Genomic DNA, 15,523 nt, shown 5'->3' with positions numbered 1-15,523 from the left:
TAAATTTGTGTACAGTGAGTATCTGTAAAGGAGCTAGGAACAGAGCCACATATATTCAGATGGGCATTGTGAATAACTGAAGTCCCATCCAATGGGCCACCATCAATGACCAATTTTCAGTGAACCAAAGGCACACTGTAACAAAAATTGTAGAGAACATACATTCGCTTTTGATTGACAAGGCCCTTGGGATATGACAGAACCTCAGGAATTCCTATGAGTGGGTTGCTTTAACATCACCGAGCTTTAGTTTCCTCCTCTGCCACACAGCGATTGCAGCTACCACTTCTGAGAGTTTACTACATGCCAGCAGACCGTAAGTGAATGAGCACAGTGATGTAATGTCTGACTTGTGATTCCAGTATCCAAGTACCTACTACACTGCCTGGTTCACAGATGACACTTAGCAAATATGAGTTGGGTTTAATGGACAGGCTACTTATGTTCACTGTTCTTTAGGGTTTTCTAACTGCTAGAAGTTATAGTTTTGATCCTTTATGGGCCACATATTTAGAGGTATATTGAGTCACAAACTATAGCTACCTCCTGATCCCTAGTTATCATAAAGAACCCCAAATCCTGGACAGCAGTCACTCCCTCTTCCTGCTTCTGAGGTCTCTGTAAAGGGCACCATCACCCAATAAACTGTACCATCCAGACCCCTACGGGTCTTCCTGACACCTTTCATTTCATAACCCTCATATACAATTTATCATATGGTAAAATAGTCAATAAAGGGTAGCTCTATTATAACCTCCATCTTACAGATGAGGAACCCGACCCTATAAGGTAGTTGGGTTAAGAGAATCCTAGTGGGAAAGACATAATGATAAATTAAACAAAACTGAAGTCAGAGATCAGAACAGGCTTCTCTGAGTCGCTGCTTTTACACTGACATGGGTAGGACAAATGGATATTAACTAGTTGATGGTTGTGTGGGAAAGACATTCCAAGTGGACAGAAGCACATCTCATAATGCATGATCCAAGACAGAATGCTTACTGTGTCCTAGGAACTTGGCTTTTAATGAGTCTTTCTATATGCCATGTACTATACTGGTTGCTTTACTTATATAATGTCATTTAATCCCTAGAGAAGTAGTAGAGGCTATCACTTGCTAATCTTTTATATTAAGAAATTAATATTTATAGAGGCATAATAGTATCTATTTTGTAGGATCTCTCTATTAAATAAAATAATAGATATGAAATGCACTTGCCAACCACAAAAGAGATGTCTTCTTTCTCTTCTTTACCATAATACCATAACCATCATTAAGAAATATTTATGGATTGTCAATACAAGCTAGGTGCTATGTGGGCATTAGGGTTACAGGATGAATAAAATATGCATGGTCCTGGCCCTCAAGAACCTGGACAGAATGAGGAATACAGGCATTAATTGAGAAAAATGACAACAACAAGAACCAAAACAACCCAAATGCATGTAAAATTTGTCTGGGAGTACAATCAAGGAAGACTTGCCTGCGGGAGTCACAAGTGAGCTGGGATCTGAAGGATAAATGAGTAGATGTTTACTAGATAAATCAGGGCTGAAAGTACTGTGTGCACAAGGACTGCGTGGGCAAACCCCTGCAGTAGGCAGAAGGGACTAAGGCTCATCAAAGAAGCTTCTAGAGCAAGAGAAAGCCCGAGAGGCTGTTTGCAGTTAGACCATTCTGGACTCTGTTTGGCCACATTAAGGGAATGAGATTTCACTCTAACGATGATGCTTTCCCAGGCAGGGGGTATGGTTAGATTTGTGTTTCCTAAAATTCACTAAGCTGCCATGTGGAGTGCGAATTATAAGAGCATCTAGAGAAGAAGCACTGAGCCAGGTGAGTAGGACATCACCACCATGGAGATGGGGGAGAATGTATTTATTCATGTATTCTTTCCTTTGTTCACTCTTTTTTTTTTTTTTTAAAGATTTTATTTATTTATTTAACAGAGAGATACAGAGAAATGCCCTCTTTCCTTTGTGCGGCAGCATGGTGGTTTGTAAGCAGCTAAGAGCCTCTAGATCGAGGCTGTTGGCATACAAGTGCCAGTCTTGCTGATTGTAGCTCTATTTCCTTGGGAAAGTCCTGTGTTGGTGTGTCTCCAGCTGTGAAGAAAGGAATAAAAGCAGCCCTTGATCTTGGGGATGTCTAGATGGCTTAGTTGGTTAAGCATCTGCATTTGGCTCAGGTCATAATCTCAGGGTCCTGGGATCCTGGAGCCCTGCATCTGGCTCCCTACTCAGCAGGGAGTATGCTTCTCCCTCTCACTCTGCCCCTCCTCCCTGCTTCTGCTTTCTCTCTCTCTTAAATGAATAAATAAAATCTTAAAAAAAAAAAAAAAAGCAGCAGAGACTTTACAGGGGGGTGTTGTGAGGGTTATTATTGCTTAGAACAGCCCTGGGCAAGGAAGTATTAGCCATTATTGATGTGAATGTTCAAACCTACTCATTTTCTAACCAGTATTTTCGAGTTTTGATTCTTCCCTCAACTACTTGGGTAGAACTTGGGTGCCACTAAACTTTGTCCTATGTATTTATTATTTTTGGTTGGGGAGGGCTACTCATTTTTTCACACCTAGCCATTTCTACCCTTTCCTAGAAAATCTTACCCATTTTTTCTTATATTATCATTCAATTTTTTTTTTTTTTCAGAGAAGCAGGAATAGGGGTGGACAGAAGGAGAGGAAGAGAGGAGAAAGAATCTTAAGCAGGCTCCATGTGGGGCTCGATCTCATGACCCAGAGGTCAAGACCTGAGCCAAAATCAAGAGTCAGACACTTAACTGACTGAGCCACACAGGCACTCCTATTCTTATTCAATTTCAGATCCTCAGTCCTCTTCCTTATGTTCTGCAAGGCTACCATCCTGATTGCCAGACAGGATGGCTATCAGTCAGAACAGAAGATCTTTTGGAAGATAGAATAAAGCCAGAGGGTTGATTATATGAGGACATAAACTTCCTGGGCATATTTGCTCAACTCCTTTGTAACTGGTTGTGCTAAAACATTTTTGCTTGTTGCTACCACATCTAGGTAACAGAGTTGATACCCATGGAAAGAGAAAGTGTTTCTTCTTTATTTTTCAACTTGTTACAGAAAATGTTGAAGAATATGAGGTCCAGGAAAGATCCCTGTATAATACAATAGGAAAACTAAAGCTGCCACAGACCATGATACCTGGATTTAGAAGAGCACCTGGCCCTTCCTCATTTTTAAATACTGTTAATATGAGTTGTGGTTTCTGTACCTGGGTAGACATCAGAATCACCTGGTATGCTTGTTAAAGACACAGATTATTCCTTGCTTTCTGCCTCTCCCACCCTCCTTCTCACCTCCATCTCCAATAACCTGATCCATTAACTTGGAAGTAAGGCCTTGGGATCTGTATTTTTCAAGCTCTGGGAATCAGTGTCCAAGATTATTTATACGTGTATTCGTGAGATATAGACTTGATAATTTAAAAATAATAAAACTCTTATTTTTCTAAACTGACATTGAAAATGATCTTATTTGAAAAGAAGATCCAATTTCACTTAACAGCCTGCTTTTTTGAGTTCTGATGAAATCAGATGGAGAGAAAGGGTTAAGAGTAATCAGTCATTTTTAGCTTATTAGAATTAAAGGATCATAATTTTTAAGTTGGAAGAGATACGAAATATAAACTCAAATTTCTTCATTTTGCAGACAGGGAAGCCATTCCTTCTGCATAATGGAAGACTAATGAGAACACTGAGCTCCACAGACATCATGACCTTCCAAAGCAATATGGTTAACTAGAACAAAATTCTTGATTTCCAAAATACTTGATGGTTCCTTTATTTCTTTCATAATCACCCAAGTGGATTGGATCTGCTTCTCACTTTTATAATTCAATTTTTTTTAATTGAACCACAGTCAACACACAATGTTACATCAGTTTCAAGTGCCTTTTTTCTCATTTTATGGCATTTAAGCAAACCAAACTAAGTAGACTTTTTTTAAACAAACAAACAAACATGGGAATAGTAACTATATGTAGCATCCTTCTCATCACATACCTCTTAGAATCACATTTTGAGAATTAAATGCAATCTTACCTTTAAGAGGCACCTTGACATCAAGGCCATAGAATAAAGGCAAGAGAGAAGAACAAGAATAGAAACAGAAACTGCAGAAGAAAAAGAAGAAGATTATGTAAATCTGAAAATTTTTGTACTGTCATTTATGTCGTATAAAACCTCAAGCTTTTCCAGTTTGCTCAAGTCTCATCACTTGTCACATACATACCTTCTGTCACATACAAGTACCTTCTGTTTAAAAAAACAAAACAAAACTGTATGTTTTACTTATCTATTGACAAAATAATTCGATGAATAACCAGAGTCAACTAACATCAGCTCATACATCTTGGAATCCTGAGGGGGTCTAATAGATAATGGAATTAAGCTTGTAATTTTATAAATGAAAAACATAAGCGCCGAAGAGTTAGTCAACAGTCTAATTGCCTGTAATGTTATAGCATAATAAAGCCTGGAGGTTAGCCCTCCTAAGTCCTACTTCAGTCCATACTATAGTCTACTTGTTAGTGTGTGGCAGGGTCTACCAAAAATACAAAAATATGATCAGAGCATACATTTATTCTTAAGGCTATCACTGTTTGGTTAATGTGACAGGTTTCAGGGTAAGGCAGAGCAGGAAGAATATTAATATGTAAGGTAAAGATATGATAAATCATCTACCATGGGATACTTCTGAGGTAGAAATGGGGACACTATTAGTAATTACACCAGGGCAGCAGGCATAACCTGGGTGTGCCCTGGAGGAGTGAGGATCTATAGTATAAAATGGGCTTGCACATCAGAGGACACTTTGGAAAATGAATGCATGATACTGTTCGAACCTCTGTGCTTCTCAGATAGTTCTCTCCTTCTTGACTCAGAAGTTAAATGGAGTCTGATTTGTCTCTCTTCTCTGAGAACCTTCAAAAAGAAGCAGATACTTGGGGGGACAGACATGCTTATGTAGCAATGGAACATAACCAACTGCCTACTAATTATTAAAGGTCACAAGTCAGATTTTTTTTTTTCCTTCTTCAAATATCAATTTCCTTGGTCATTACTCTTACAGAGTCTGTCTTTAACCTTGCTGTCACGATTCAGGAGCATTCTGTTGCCCACGACATCTTTGAATAAGGGTTGTCTATGGTTTTCCCATGTTGAGCACATTATCCACATGTGTCTTGTAATGCCCTTGTTTATAGGACTCTTGCTTCACTGTAGCAAAATTGTATGGTCAAATTATAAATATGGTGCCAGGAGCCACGTATTGGTGACTTTTAATTAGTCTGGGAAGCAGAAACTCTGTCCTTCTTTTTCAGTCCTTGAAGATGGAGAGTGGTAAAATGACACCCATAGCAGGAGAAGATGTAGGGAATGGGAGGCTTCCACTACTCCTCTGAGGAGCTCAGACACCGGCGCTACCTCTCAGGGCATCAGGAGATACCCATCACCTCATTGGCCATGAGATTCTTTGTCCAGGAAGTGTGGTGAGCCAAGTGTAGCACCTAGAGTCAGACACCCTAACCTCCGGACTTGATTTGCCATGGACTGGTTATATGGTTCTAGGCAAGTTGTTTATCTCTCTGGGCTGTTGTACTGTCTGCATAAAAGGGGATCCCGGTATCTACTGTGCCCATCTCACAGAGTAACTCTGCATGGGAGTCAGTGAAGCCAATGACCCGGGGAGTGCTCGGGAGGAGGTAAAGCTGCACAGCTGAGGCAGTTCTGCTGTCTGTAGTTATCAAGTGACGTATGCTGCGTCCATGGAAATTAGGGACAAAGATGGGATATCTCAGGTCCCCTCAGGAGGTGTTCAAGTATCCCAAGGAAAATAAAGAGAGTATTTCTGGTAAGTGATCTTTCGCATTTTCTCTAGGCGTGTATGTATGAGAATGGAGGCAAAGGGAATAGAAGGTGTGTCACAACCCTCATCTCTCATTCAAAGCTCCAGTCAGAAACCAACCAGATTGTTTTGAAGTGGCTTAATTTACTATTATATGTGGAATATACCGCTTTGATAGCTGAAGAATCCTTGTTTGCCATCATGTACATTACCCCATTACCATAAATGGTTAAGAAGTTCAGATATGCGACACGACATATTCAGGAAATTCTGACAGGGAACATAATCTTAATATTTTGCCTCCTAAAATTTCCATGAAATTTATTAAGAAAATGTCTATGGGAGTGATATTAATAGATATATTAAAAATCTACCCCCCCCCAACTTACAATTTGTTTTTCCTTAGATGAATGGGGACTGAACCAAACTAAAGTTTCTGGTTTTAATTCTGACTTCCTCCTTCAGTCAGCACAGAAAATGACTAAAACCAGGAGCTTCAAAAATGTAGAAAATGAAGAACAACAGGCATGTGGTCTGACAAGCAGGGAAGCTGGGAACAACCCCTTGCCTCTTGTGGGTCTCCCTGCCAAACCCTGGGAAGTCAGACTCAGTTTGCGATACTCTACCTTTGCCTCATTCAGTCTTACAGTGCTAAATAGCACATTCTGGAAATGAGAACCATTCAAATTTAAAATTTTGCAGAGGATGTATACTTTATGTTTGGAAATTTATAAAATTATACTTCTTAATCAAGCACTTTCAGAGTTTTGTCATTTTCACATAAGTAACTTCAATGGTTCTTCATGGAACCCAGGAGAAAAGGTGAGGGCAAGCTTTATCATCCCTTATTTTATCGGTAAGGCTTAGACACAAGTCTAAGTCACATACTAAGGTCAAATAGATATGGAAAGCCTACATAAGAATCCAGGTGCTTATGGTCTGGCTACTGGCCCTTACCAATTCCCTATGACCTCACATTTAGGGAGAATTAAAGAAGCAACCTGGATGAATAAAATCCTATAGATGGTTTTTTTTTTCTTCTTGGGTGCCCACAGGAGATGCTAGAAAATTGCTGTATTCTTTTGCAACACAGGAATTCAGACTGGAATTCTAGAGAAAGCCTCTTGCCCTCCTTGCTGTGTTCCTAGCACTGGTGCTCCAGGCATCATGGGTGGGAGCATTCTTTGTTGTGTGAGACTGTTTACCTCACTGCAGCTTGCTTGGCACCCATATGAACCCTCTCCCTTCTCTGGCTATGCACATTCTGCAATGCCCTCTTTAGGAACTACTATGCATTACCCCTGAAAGTGCTGGTTGACTTGGAGGACTCTTTCTGGCCATTGGGGGAAGTGACATGAGGGCATAATTACCATGTGTCAGCCTAAGTTTTTGGACTTACTGTCAAGGGGACACTGCAGCTTGGGAAGAAAGGGCTTTTTGTGAAGAATAACAAGAATGTTTTTTTTTTCCCCCAAAAAGCTATCAAAAAAGATTTTTAAAAGAAAGAGCAAAGTAGAGTCACCAAACTCAAAATGAAGTTTTAGAAAGGAAATGAAGGTAAGAAAGGGGAAACTGAGGAAAGAAAACATGCGTAGAAAAGAACAGGAATCAACACAAAAGGCAAACATGTCCAGGCAAGGTTGCTGAAGGCAGAACCTTTGCTGCAATGCAGGCGCCTGCTTGGCGGTGAGAGTCATACTGTCACTACACCTGCCTGGGCACGACACACAGTAACTAAGAAGAAATGAAACACAACGAGTGAAACTCCTATTATTTTCTGATCTAAAGCGTAAAGACTGAAATTCATACTGAACACATACCTTTTCTTCTAAGTCCTTTATCTGTCGTTTCTGGATGTCTGTTTTATCTTCTAAGTCACGAATTCTCTGAAGAAAGAAAAAAAACCCAAAGAGTTAGGGGGCATTAAGTTAAAAAGATAAGTTAACAAGAAGACTGTTCACCAACCTAAAACACAGAACTTGCTATGAAAACATTAACATTGGTACTCGCAGCTGGAAACATCACAAATCCAGGAGATTGGAGGTTTCAAAAATCACCCACACTTGTGGTGCAAAAGCTAATTATACATATTATACATATATTTAAAAATTTGCTGCCCCTGTCTACTGCATGCATCCCTCCAGACCCTATCCCTCTGAGGGACGGGTGGTTCACATCCCACTGCTCTTGGGCTTGACCATGAGACCTGTTTGGCAGGTGGCATGTATGTAGGAGTGAGGAGCTGGAAGGCCACTTCCTCATAGAGACAGCAGTATGTCCCAGAACTAGTGAGCAAGAAACTAACTTTGTCATGGTCATTTGGATTGGGATTTTTGGTTGTTTATTACTACAGTTAAAAATGGCTGAAGGTGAACAAACATATGCAAACAATCCCATTGTTTTTTGCTACTACCCTTTCTTTCCAACCTTATTTCAACTCTGCTTCAGGGTGGAATTTCATTACAAAACAGGATTTGCCAATTCTCATAAAACCAAGTAGAGATTATACTTCACTAAAAATTCCAAAGAGGGAAGTGATTAAATTAGGGGAAAACTAAACATAGTAAAAATAGCACAAGTAATCCTAAAGACAAAAATGTTAGTCCGGAACTGTCTGTGAACTTACCTGTCAACTACATGATAAAATTCCAGTGATTTAAATAACACAGATTTGAAACCAAGATTACATAGACAATTATTTGCAAGTGAAAAATAGTCTTCCAATTTCGATCTGGCAATCCAAAGGCCTTTTAGGTTTACAGCACGGGTATACAGTGTCAGCTTGTTATTTTAAGGCCTCTTTTGGAAATAATCAGAAAATGGGGAATTGGAGTCTGAGAAGAAAACAGTGGAAACTAAATGCGGTGATAATATAGAAAGAGAGGTTTTTATAATGCAGTGTAGGGAGAAAAAGGGAAAGCTAGAACAAAGAATACTTGAACTTGGAAATCTTATCTCCCTTTTCTTTGAAACAGTGGTTCTCAATTGAAAATGACTCTGCCCCTCAGGGGATATTTGGCAATGTCTGGACATTTTTTAAAGTTAGTTAATTTAATTTGAAGTATAAGATTCAGTGGTTTTAGAATTTCACAAAGTGGTGTGACCATCATCACTGTCTGACTGGACATTTTGGAATCACATGTGGTCACTAATCACATCTGGGATGAGGGGCAGAGCCCAGGATGATACATAGGACAGCCCCCTACCATAGTTATCTGACCAAATGCAGGGACTGAAGAGACTGAGGAGTCTGGTTTAAAGGGAAGGGGTTAAGGTGCATGCAGGAGTGGACCAGAAGTTTTGATCAGAGAGATTATCAAGGCTGACCTTGAAATCAGAGGATAAATGAATGCTGGGTAAAGGAAGGGGCCTGGATGCTAATAGTGTGGGTACATGAGAGTGATGTGTGCGCTAGTATGTATTTCCAGGCACCAAAGCTACTCAACAAAACAATACATTTGCTAGACATTTCCACCTTGAGTTTGCACATAATTCCTTGATATGTCTCCTGGATGTGGAGGCAGCATTCTATCAATAAAATCATGGGCCTGTGAGATTACTGCAGTGTCTTTTTTTTTTTTTTTTAAAGATTTTATTTGTTTATTTCAGAGAGAGACAGTGAGAGAGAGCATGATAGGCAAGAAGGTCAGAGGGATAAGCAGACCCCTCCGTGGAGCTGGGAGCCGGATGCGGGACTTGATCCTGGGACTCTGGGACTGTGACCTGAGCTGAAGGCAGTTGCTTAACCAACTGAGCCACCCAGGCACCCACTGCAGTGTCTCTTCAGCCATCAAATGTATGCTTGTTGGGCAACTTCCTACATAGTACAGGACTTTGCTAGATGTAATGGAGAGTCCAGATACCAGTGAGTTCTTGATTTCTTTTTTTTTTTTTAAGATTTTATTTATTTATTTGACAGAGAGAAATCACAAGTAGATGGAGAGGCAGGCAGAGAGAGAGAGGAAAGCAGGCTCTCTGCTCAGCAGAGAGCCCGATGCGGGACTCGATCCTAGGACTCTGAGATCATGACCTGAGCCGAAGGCAGCGGCTTAACCCACTGAGCCACCCAGGCGCCCCGAGTTCTTGATTTCAAAGAAGCATTCCAATCAGATGGGGAGACGAAGTTTGAAACACAGGGAAAACCAGCTCAAGTAGAAAAGATAAATGATGGCAAAACCATGGTTAACTTCATCACCAATCTCTAGTAACCAGGACACTGTTGAGTACAAAGAAGCTGTCTCTACATGTTGATGACATGAGTTATTTCTGATAATGTGTGTTGCATGCTCTATTTCCTTTTCCTTCCCAACCGCTTGCCATCTAATCCAAAAAGGAACCCTGTCAGGTCCAAATCAGATCCCTTTTCTACCTATCTTTTCTGTATTGCTAATAAGTCCACCAAATCACTGTTACTGGCATCAGCACTGGCGTGACGGCTCACTGCCAGCCCTTCCTGTTTCTAATTTAGTACATCCATCTACAGCAGCTGTGTGGATTCCTGACATATGAAATCATCAGGGTAGTCCCTGAGTTTAAGGGGGAGAGGAAGAGGAATAAGAATAAGGGAGATGTCGGGGCGCCTGGGTGGCTCAGTGGGTTAAAGCCTCTGCCTTCGGCTCAGGTCATGATCCCAGGGTCCTGGGATCAAGCCCTGCATTGGGCTTTCTGCTCAGCAGGGAGCCTGCTTCCTCCTCTCTCTGCCTGCCTCCCTGCCTACTTGTGATCTCTGTCTGTCAAATAAATAAAATCTTTAGGGGCGCCTGGGTGGCTCAGTGGGTTAAAGCCTCTGCCTTCAGCTCGGGTCATGATCTCAGGGTCTTGGGATCGGGCCCCGCGTCGGGCTTTCTGCTCAGCAGGGAACCTGCTTCCCTTCTTCTCTCTCTGCCTGCCTCTCTGCCTACTTGTGATCTCTCTCTGTCAAATAAATAAATAAAAATCTTTTAAAAATAAATAAATAAACAAATAAATAAAATCTTAAAAAAAAAAGAATAAGGGAGATGTAGCTAAGCTACACTCAGAATATAAGTCCAACTCTTTTAAGGTCCAACATGATTTAGCCTTGACTTACCACTCCAACTTCACCTCATGACCACCCTCTTGGCTCTCTCTGCTCCATTTTTATGGCCTTCTCTCTGTTCCTCGAATATTCCAAATGTTCCCACAATAAAGACTTAGACTCTGTTGTCCCTATCTTCAGGGACATTTTGCCAAGATCTTTGTGTGGCTGGTCCCTGGATTTTAGACATCTTTAGAGAGGCCTGGTCTGACTAGCCAATCTAAAGTGGCGAATCCTTTACTCCCAAATTTTTTCTCCACAGCACTCACAGACACTCTCTAAATTGTCTTGGTTATTGTTTTTTGTGTTGTTGTTTTAACTCCCTTCATCTGTAGGATAGATAGATGAGAACAGTGATCTTTATGTCTTCGTCCACTGTCACGTTCCTAGTCTCTGGCACAAGCAGGCCCTCAATATGGTTGTGAAAGAGTGTGTAACAGGGTACACAGGATAGTTTTTTTTTTTTGTTTTTTTTTTAGTAGTATGCAGTCCATTATTATCAGGGAGAACATCCTAAGGGAAACAGATCCTAAACTGGGACTGGAAAAAATGAGAACATTTAGATAAATTAAGCAGACATGGAAGGGCATTTTAGGAGTGATCAGGCAAACAAAGGCTTGGAGGTGGGAGTCATGGCCCAAGTAGTACCAGGAAGAGGTCTGCATGAGTAGAGAGGGAGGTACACTCTGCAGATTATCTCAGATCAGATTTTCAGGGAAGGGGTAAGCTAGCTAATGAAGGACATGGAGAGATCTGCATAGGACCAGATTCAACTGGAAACTGGGATCATGGAGGCTTCTGAGGAAGAATATACCATCAGAAAAGGTGAAAGAATCTGCAGTGAAATGCATGATGAACTAAGGAGAGGAGAGCTGGAAGTCTTCCCCACAATTGGGTCCCCAAGGCACACCGCATATGGTTTTTTATGCCCCTTGTCAAGAAACATCAATTATAGTTATTTTTCTTTGAATTAGTCTCCTGTGACTCCATCAGTAGGTCCTCAGCTTTGTAAAGGCAGGGTCCATGCAAACTCTCTATGTCTGGCATGGTGTTCAAAGTCTAGGAAGTGCACTTTTAAACATCCGACTGAACAAATGCATAGATAATGGAATCGGGTTACATCAGAGGACATCTGGCTGAAGCTGGGCCTGCTGCAGTATTGAAAGGTCCTTTATATGCCTGGGGTTAAAAGTATGGACAAAATGCAACAGCTTCAAAAACACTTCAGGAGAGGGGCACTTGGGTGGCTCAGTGGGTTAAGCCTCTGCCTTTGGCTCAGGTCATGATTTCAGGGTCCTAGATAGAGCCCCGCATCAGGCTCTCTGCTTGGCACGGATCCTGCTTCCCACTCTTTCTCTGCCTGCCTCTCTCCCTACTTGTGATCTCTCTCTCTCTCTCTCTGCCAAATAAAATAAATAAAATATTTAAAAAAAAACATTTCAGGAGAAATGCTAGATGGATGCAGTGCTATATTAACTATTAGAGATAAAGGACAAAGAAGACTCCAGGGTTTCCAGCCTGAGTGCTTCAGGAAATGGTAATTCTACTGAAAAGGCAGGCAGATGGGGAAAGAAGGGAGCAGTAAGGATAAGAATGAATATTTAGCTCTGTTTCATATGTGAAACATTCAAAGAGAAATGTCCAATGAATAGTTAGAAATATGCTCTCAGATTTAACTGGATCATACACTGATGTATGATAAATTCTGGCCAAGAACTTCTGGAATAATTCTCTCAAATCAAAACTACTGATTACAATGACAGACAAAGAGTAAGAAATAATAACTAGAAAAGGCATTTTCTAGTGAACATTTGCTTGAGAGATAGAGAATTTCAATGGGAATCTGTGGGGCTTAGAAATGTAACATACCTATCCGTTCAGACTGATAACTTAAAGCAAACAAAACCATGTCTTTCAGGAGTGAATCACCTTAGCTAGTTAAAGACTCAAAAGAGATGATAAGCTTTTAGTCATAAACGAATTGAGATAATAATTTGTACATCTTAAAAATAAACACTGCTGTGACTCCACGGCACAACTGATTAGTCGAAATTAATTAAATGCTATTGTAACCTAAGAAATTTATGCAGAGGACATTTTCATTCCCCAACGAATGATGCCAGGAAGTCTATTATTAAAGGATTTGAACACTCTTTCCAGGGTCAAAAAAATCAAAAAAGTTTATGATGGAATCTGAAGGGCCAATGAAATAATCGTGCATGCGCTGACCATCTCCAGGACAAATGGCTGCCGAGTTCCCCTGTTACCTTGGATAGTCTGTCCAACTATAAAGATTCACAGAACCCCTGGCTACATAGTAGGTATGCTAAGTGTCCTGTTCCCTGTAAACTGTTCTTACTGGTGCCATAAAATAACCTGTTCTTTGCCCACTCACCTTGAACTCTGAAGACCACACAATTCTTACTTCTTCCAGAGTCCGTCTGGATTTTGTATCAGTTCCTTGTCTCATCTTCTGAGTACCAAACACGACAGCCCGCCACTGTCAATTTTGGGATTCTTTTGGAATCTGCTTTTTGACCAGGGCCCTAGTCCTCATCTGTCAAGCTAAGACATGAACTGAGAGTTGGAATTAAGAATTTTGGCTATAAATTGAGTGTTCTTGAGCCTTGCTGATCTCGATGAGTCCCATAAATCAGAGATAATTCAGGTTGTGTATAGCACTGTAGTGCAGTGGTCAGATGCTTAGGTTTTGAGTCATGCCCACCTGAAGGATCATGCTGGCTCTGGAGCTTGCTATCTGGGTCATCTTGGGCAAAATTAAGTTCTCTTATCATCACTATCATTATCTCTTCAATTGGGATCATAAGAATACTTACCTTAGTGGGCTACTATGAAGATTAAATATAAGGATGCAAGTTTAGTTCCTGACATGGCAAAAGCCAGTAAGTAAGCAGCAGCTTCCAGACATTGTTGGTGTTGCTGTTTGTTCTGGGAATAAAGGAAAGGCCCTTGTTCTCTTTTACCCTATTCAGATAATTGGATCAGGCTAGGGTCTGGACTGGGATGAGTAACAGGACAGTGGCATTAGTTCTGTCCTGAGGAGACTCTTGTTTCCCTGCATAAGGGAGCTAATCAGGCTCCAGGATACTGAAAGGGTATTTCATGACTAAATAGTTCCCAAAATAGCAGCAGTATGCAATGCTTCTAAAATGCCAATTTCCTTGAGACTGAATCTTTACAAGACTATCTTCCTCTCTCTGAGCCTAGGTGGAAAACAATAGTTATTTGCCTCTCTGAAAATAGTTTATAGCTCCTGGACTTCTCCACACCCATACTCAGTACCATGTGCTTAGTACTAAGTCCCATTTGCTTAGTACCAACCCTACACAGATGCAGTCACTCAGTCCTCACCTGATGGGCTTGCTGTAAGAGCTCCATTCTCTCCTGAAGAATCTGACAGTCATACTCTCTGCTCTTCCTCAGCATCTGCCGCCGTAACTTTTCTACTGCTGTCCTCAGCTCCTCTTGCTGTTTTTCACTTAACAATTCACCAAACTTGATAACAGTTTCTTGCTGCAGAGCATTGTACAAAGTAGCTTCTAGCTCCTGGATTCTCTGGCAAACAGAATTAGAAAAGTCTAACTTTGGAACTTAACATTGATGTGTGTCAGGTGAACGGAGACGCTTGTGTGTATGGTGGTGGGGGAGTCACACATTGCCGTAGTCATACAGGATCATAGCAATATGATAAACTTCAGAGCTTGTCCAGCCTGACTACCATTTTGCTAATTCCCTTTGTAGGGTTCCCTAAAAGCCATCTAGTTAGCAATATGTGAAGTTCTCTGATGGGGGAATTTTTTCTTTTTCCTGGGATCCTGTCCATTTCATTTAGAGGAAGTTCTTACTATAGTAAGAGAATTGTCTATCCTTTTGTTCCCAAATGTAGCTGAGAATAAGTTTGTTCCCTTTCATTTGACAGTCCTTCAGATATTTAGACATCTATCGCGGTGGCTGTACTTTTAGAAATAAGCATTGAAAAGTGGCCCAAGTTGGAATACTTGAAACTGGAGATATATTTCATGCATAAAAGGCCACCTCTCTACCACACAACACATCTATGAACTTGAAGATGGCTGTACAGTCTCCACATCTTAAAATACAAATTGAGAGATATGATCTAAAAATGGCCTAGAGTCTTCAAAATTGGTCTTTTTTTTTTTTTTAATACTCTGAGATTTACAGCTGCTTTAGCTATGAAATGCCTCCTTGAGTATTCTCTGTTTTAGGTGAAGTGTTTATTGCTCCTTATATCCTAGTTATTTTTTTAACATGCCTCAGATATAGGAGCACAGACCTACAGTCTTACCCCGTGACTTTGACAGAAGTGGATGGTCATGCCTCGGTAAGGGGTGTTTTCCTAGCTCTTGTGCTGGACTAAGCAGATCTCATCTTTTTAACATTAAATGTGGTTGTCTGAACGAGTACTCAGTCACGGGACACACAAACACACAACGGAACCCTATCATGTAAAGGTGGAGGAGGCATGGATAAAAGGATAGGAAGTGAGGGGGAAAGTGCTTCCTTCTTCATTCTCCAGGGATCAACTCTCATTTTCTCCTTTCCCCAT

At 40.8% G+C, this 15,523-nt stretch overlaps 1 protein-coding gene and 1 long non-coding RNA gene across 7 annotated transcripts in view; one reads left to right on the top strand and one right to left on the bottom strand.

Moving 5' to 3' along the window:
- Nucleotides 1–15,523, bottom strand: part of JAKMIP2 (janus kinase and microtubule interacting protein 2) — a 161,835-nt gene that overhangs the window by 2,548 nt on the left and 143,764 nt on the right. For 3 of the 6 annotated variants that reach the window (XM_082726020.1, XM_082726021.1, XM_082726025.1), the window contains 4 exons: nt 14,308–14,511; nt 7,700–7,765; nt 4,879–4,957; nt 4,076–4,146 (listed from right to left, as the gene is read on the bottom strand). In XM_082726020.1, the coding sequence (XP_082582146.1) occupies nt 4,076–4,146; nt 4,879–4,957; nt 7,700–7,765; nt 14,308–14,511 (420 nt within the window). The remainder of the gene's footprint in view (nt 1–4,075; nt 4,147–4,878; nt 4,958–7,699; nt 7,766–14,307; nt 14,512–15,523) is intronic. The other 3 variants (XM_082726022.1, XM_082726024.1, XM_082726023.1) reach the window with 2 other exon arrangements.
- Nucleotides 1–15,523, top strand: part of LOC309862300 — a 173,045-nt gene that overhangs the window by 76,145 nt on the left and 81,377 nt on the right. The gene's annotated exons all lie outside the window — the stretch shown is intronic.

This window comes from Mustela nivalis (genome assembly GCF_964662115.1).
Source record: "Mustela nivalis genome assembly, chromosome: 3".
In the NCBI taxonomy this organism is placed as follows: Eukaryota; Metazoa; Chordata; class Mammalia; order Carnivora; family Mustelidae; genus Mustela; species Mustela nivalis.
The sequence above is the reverse complement of the archived record's forward strand: the minus strand, read 5'-3'. Positions and strand labels throughout refer to the sequence as shown.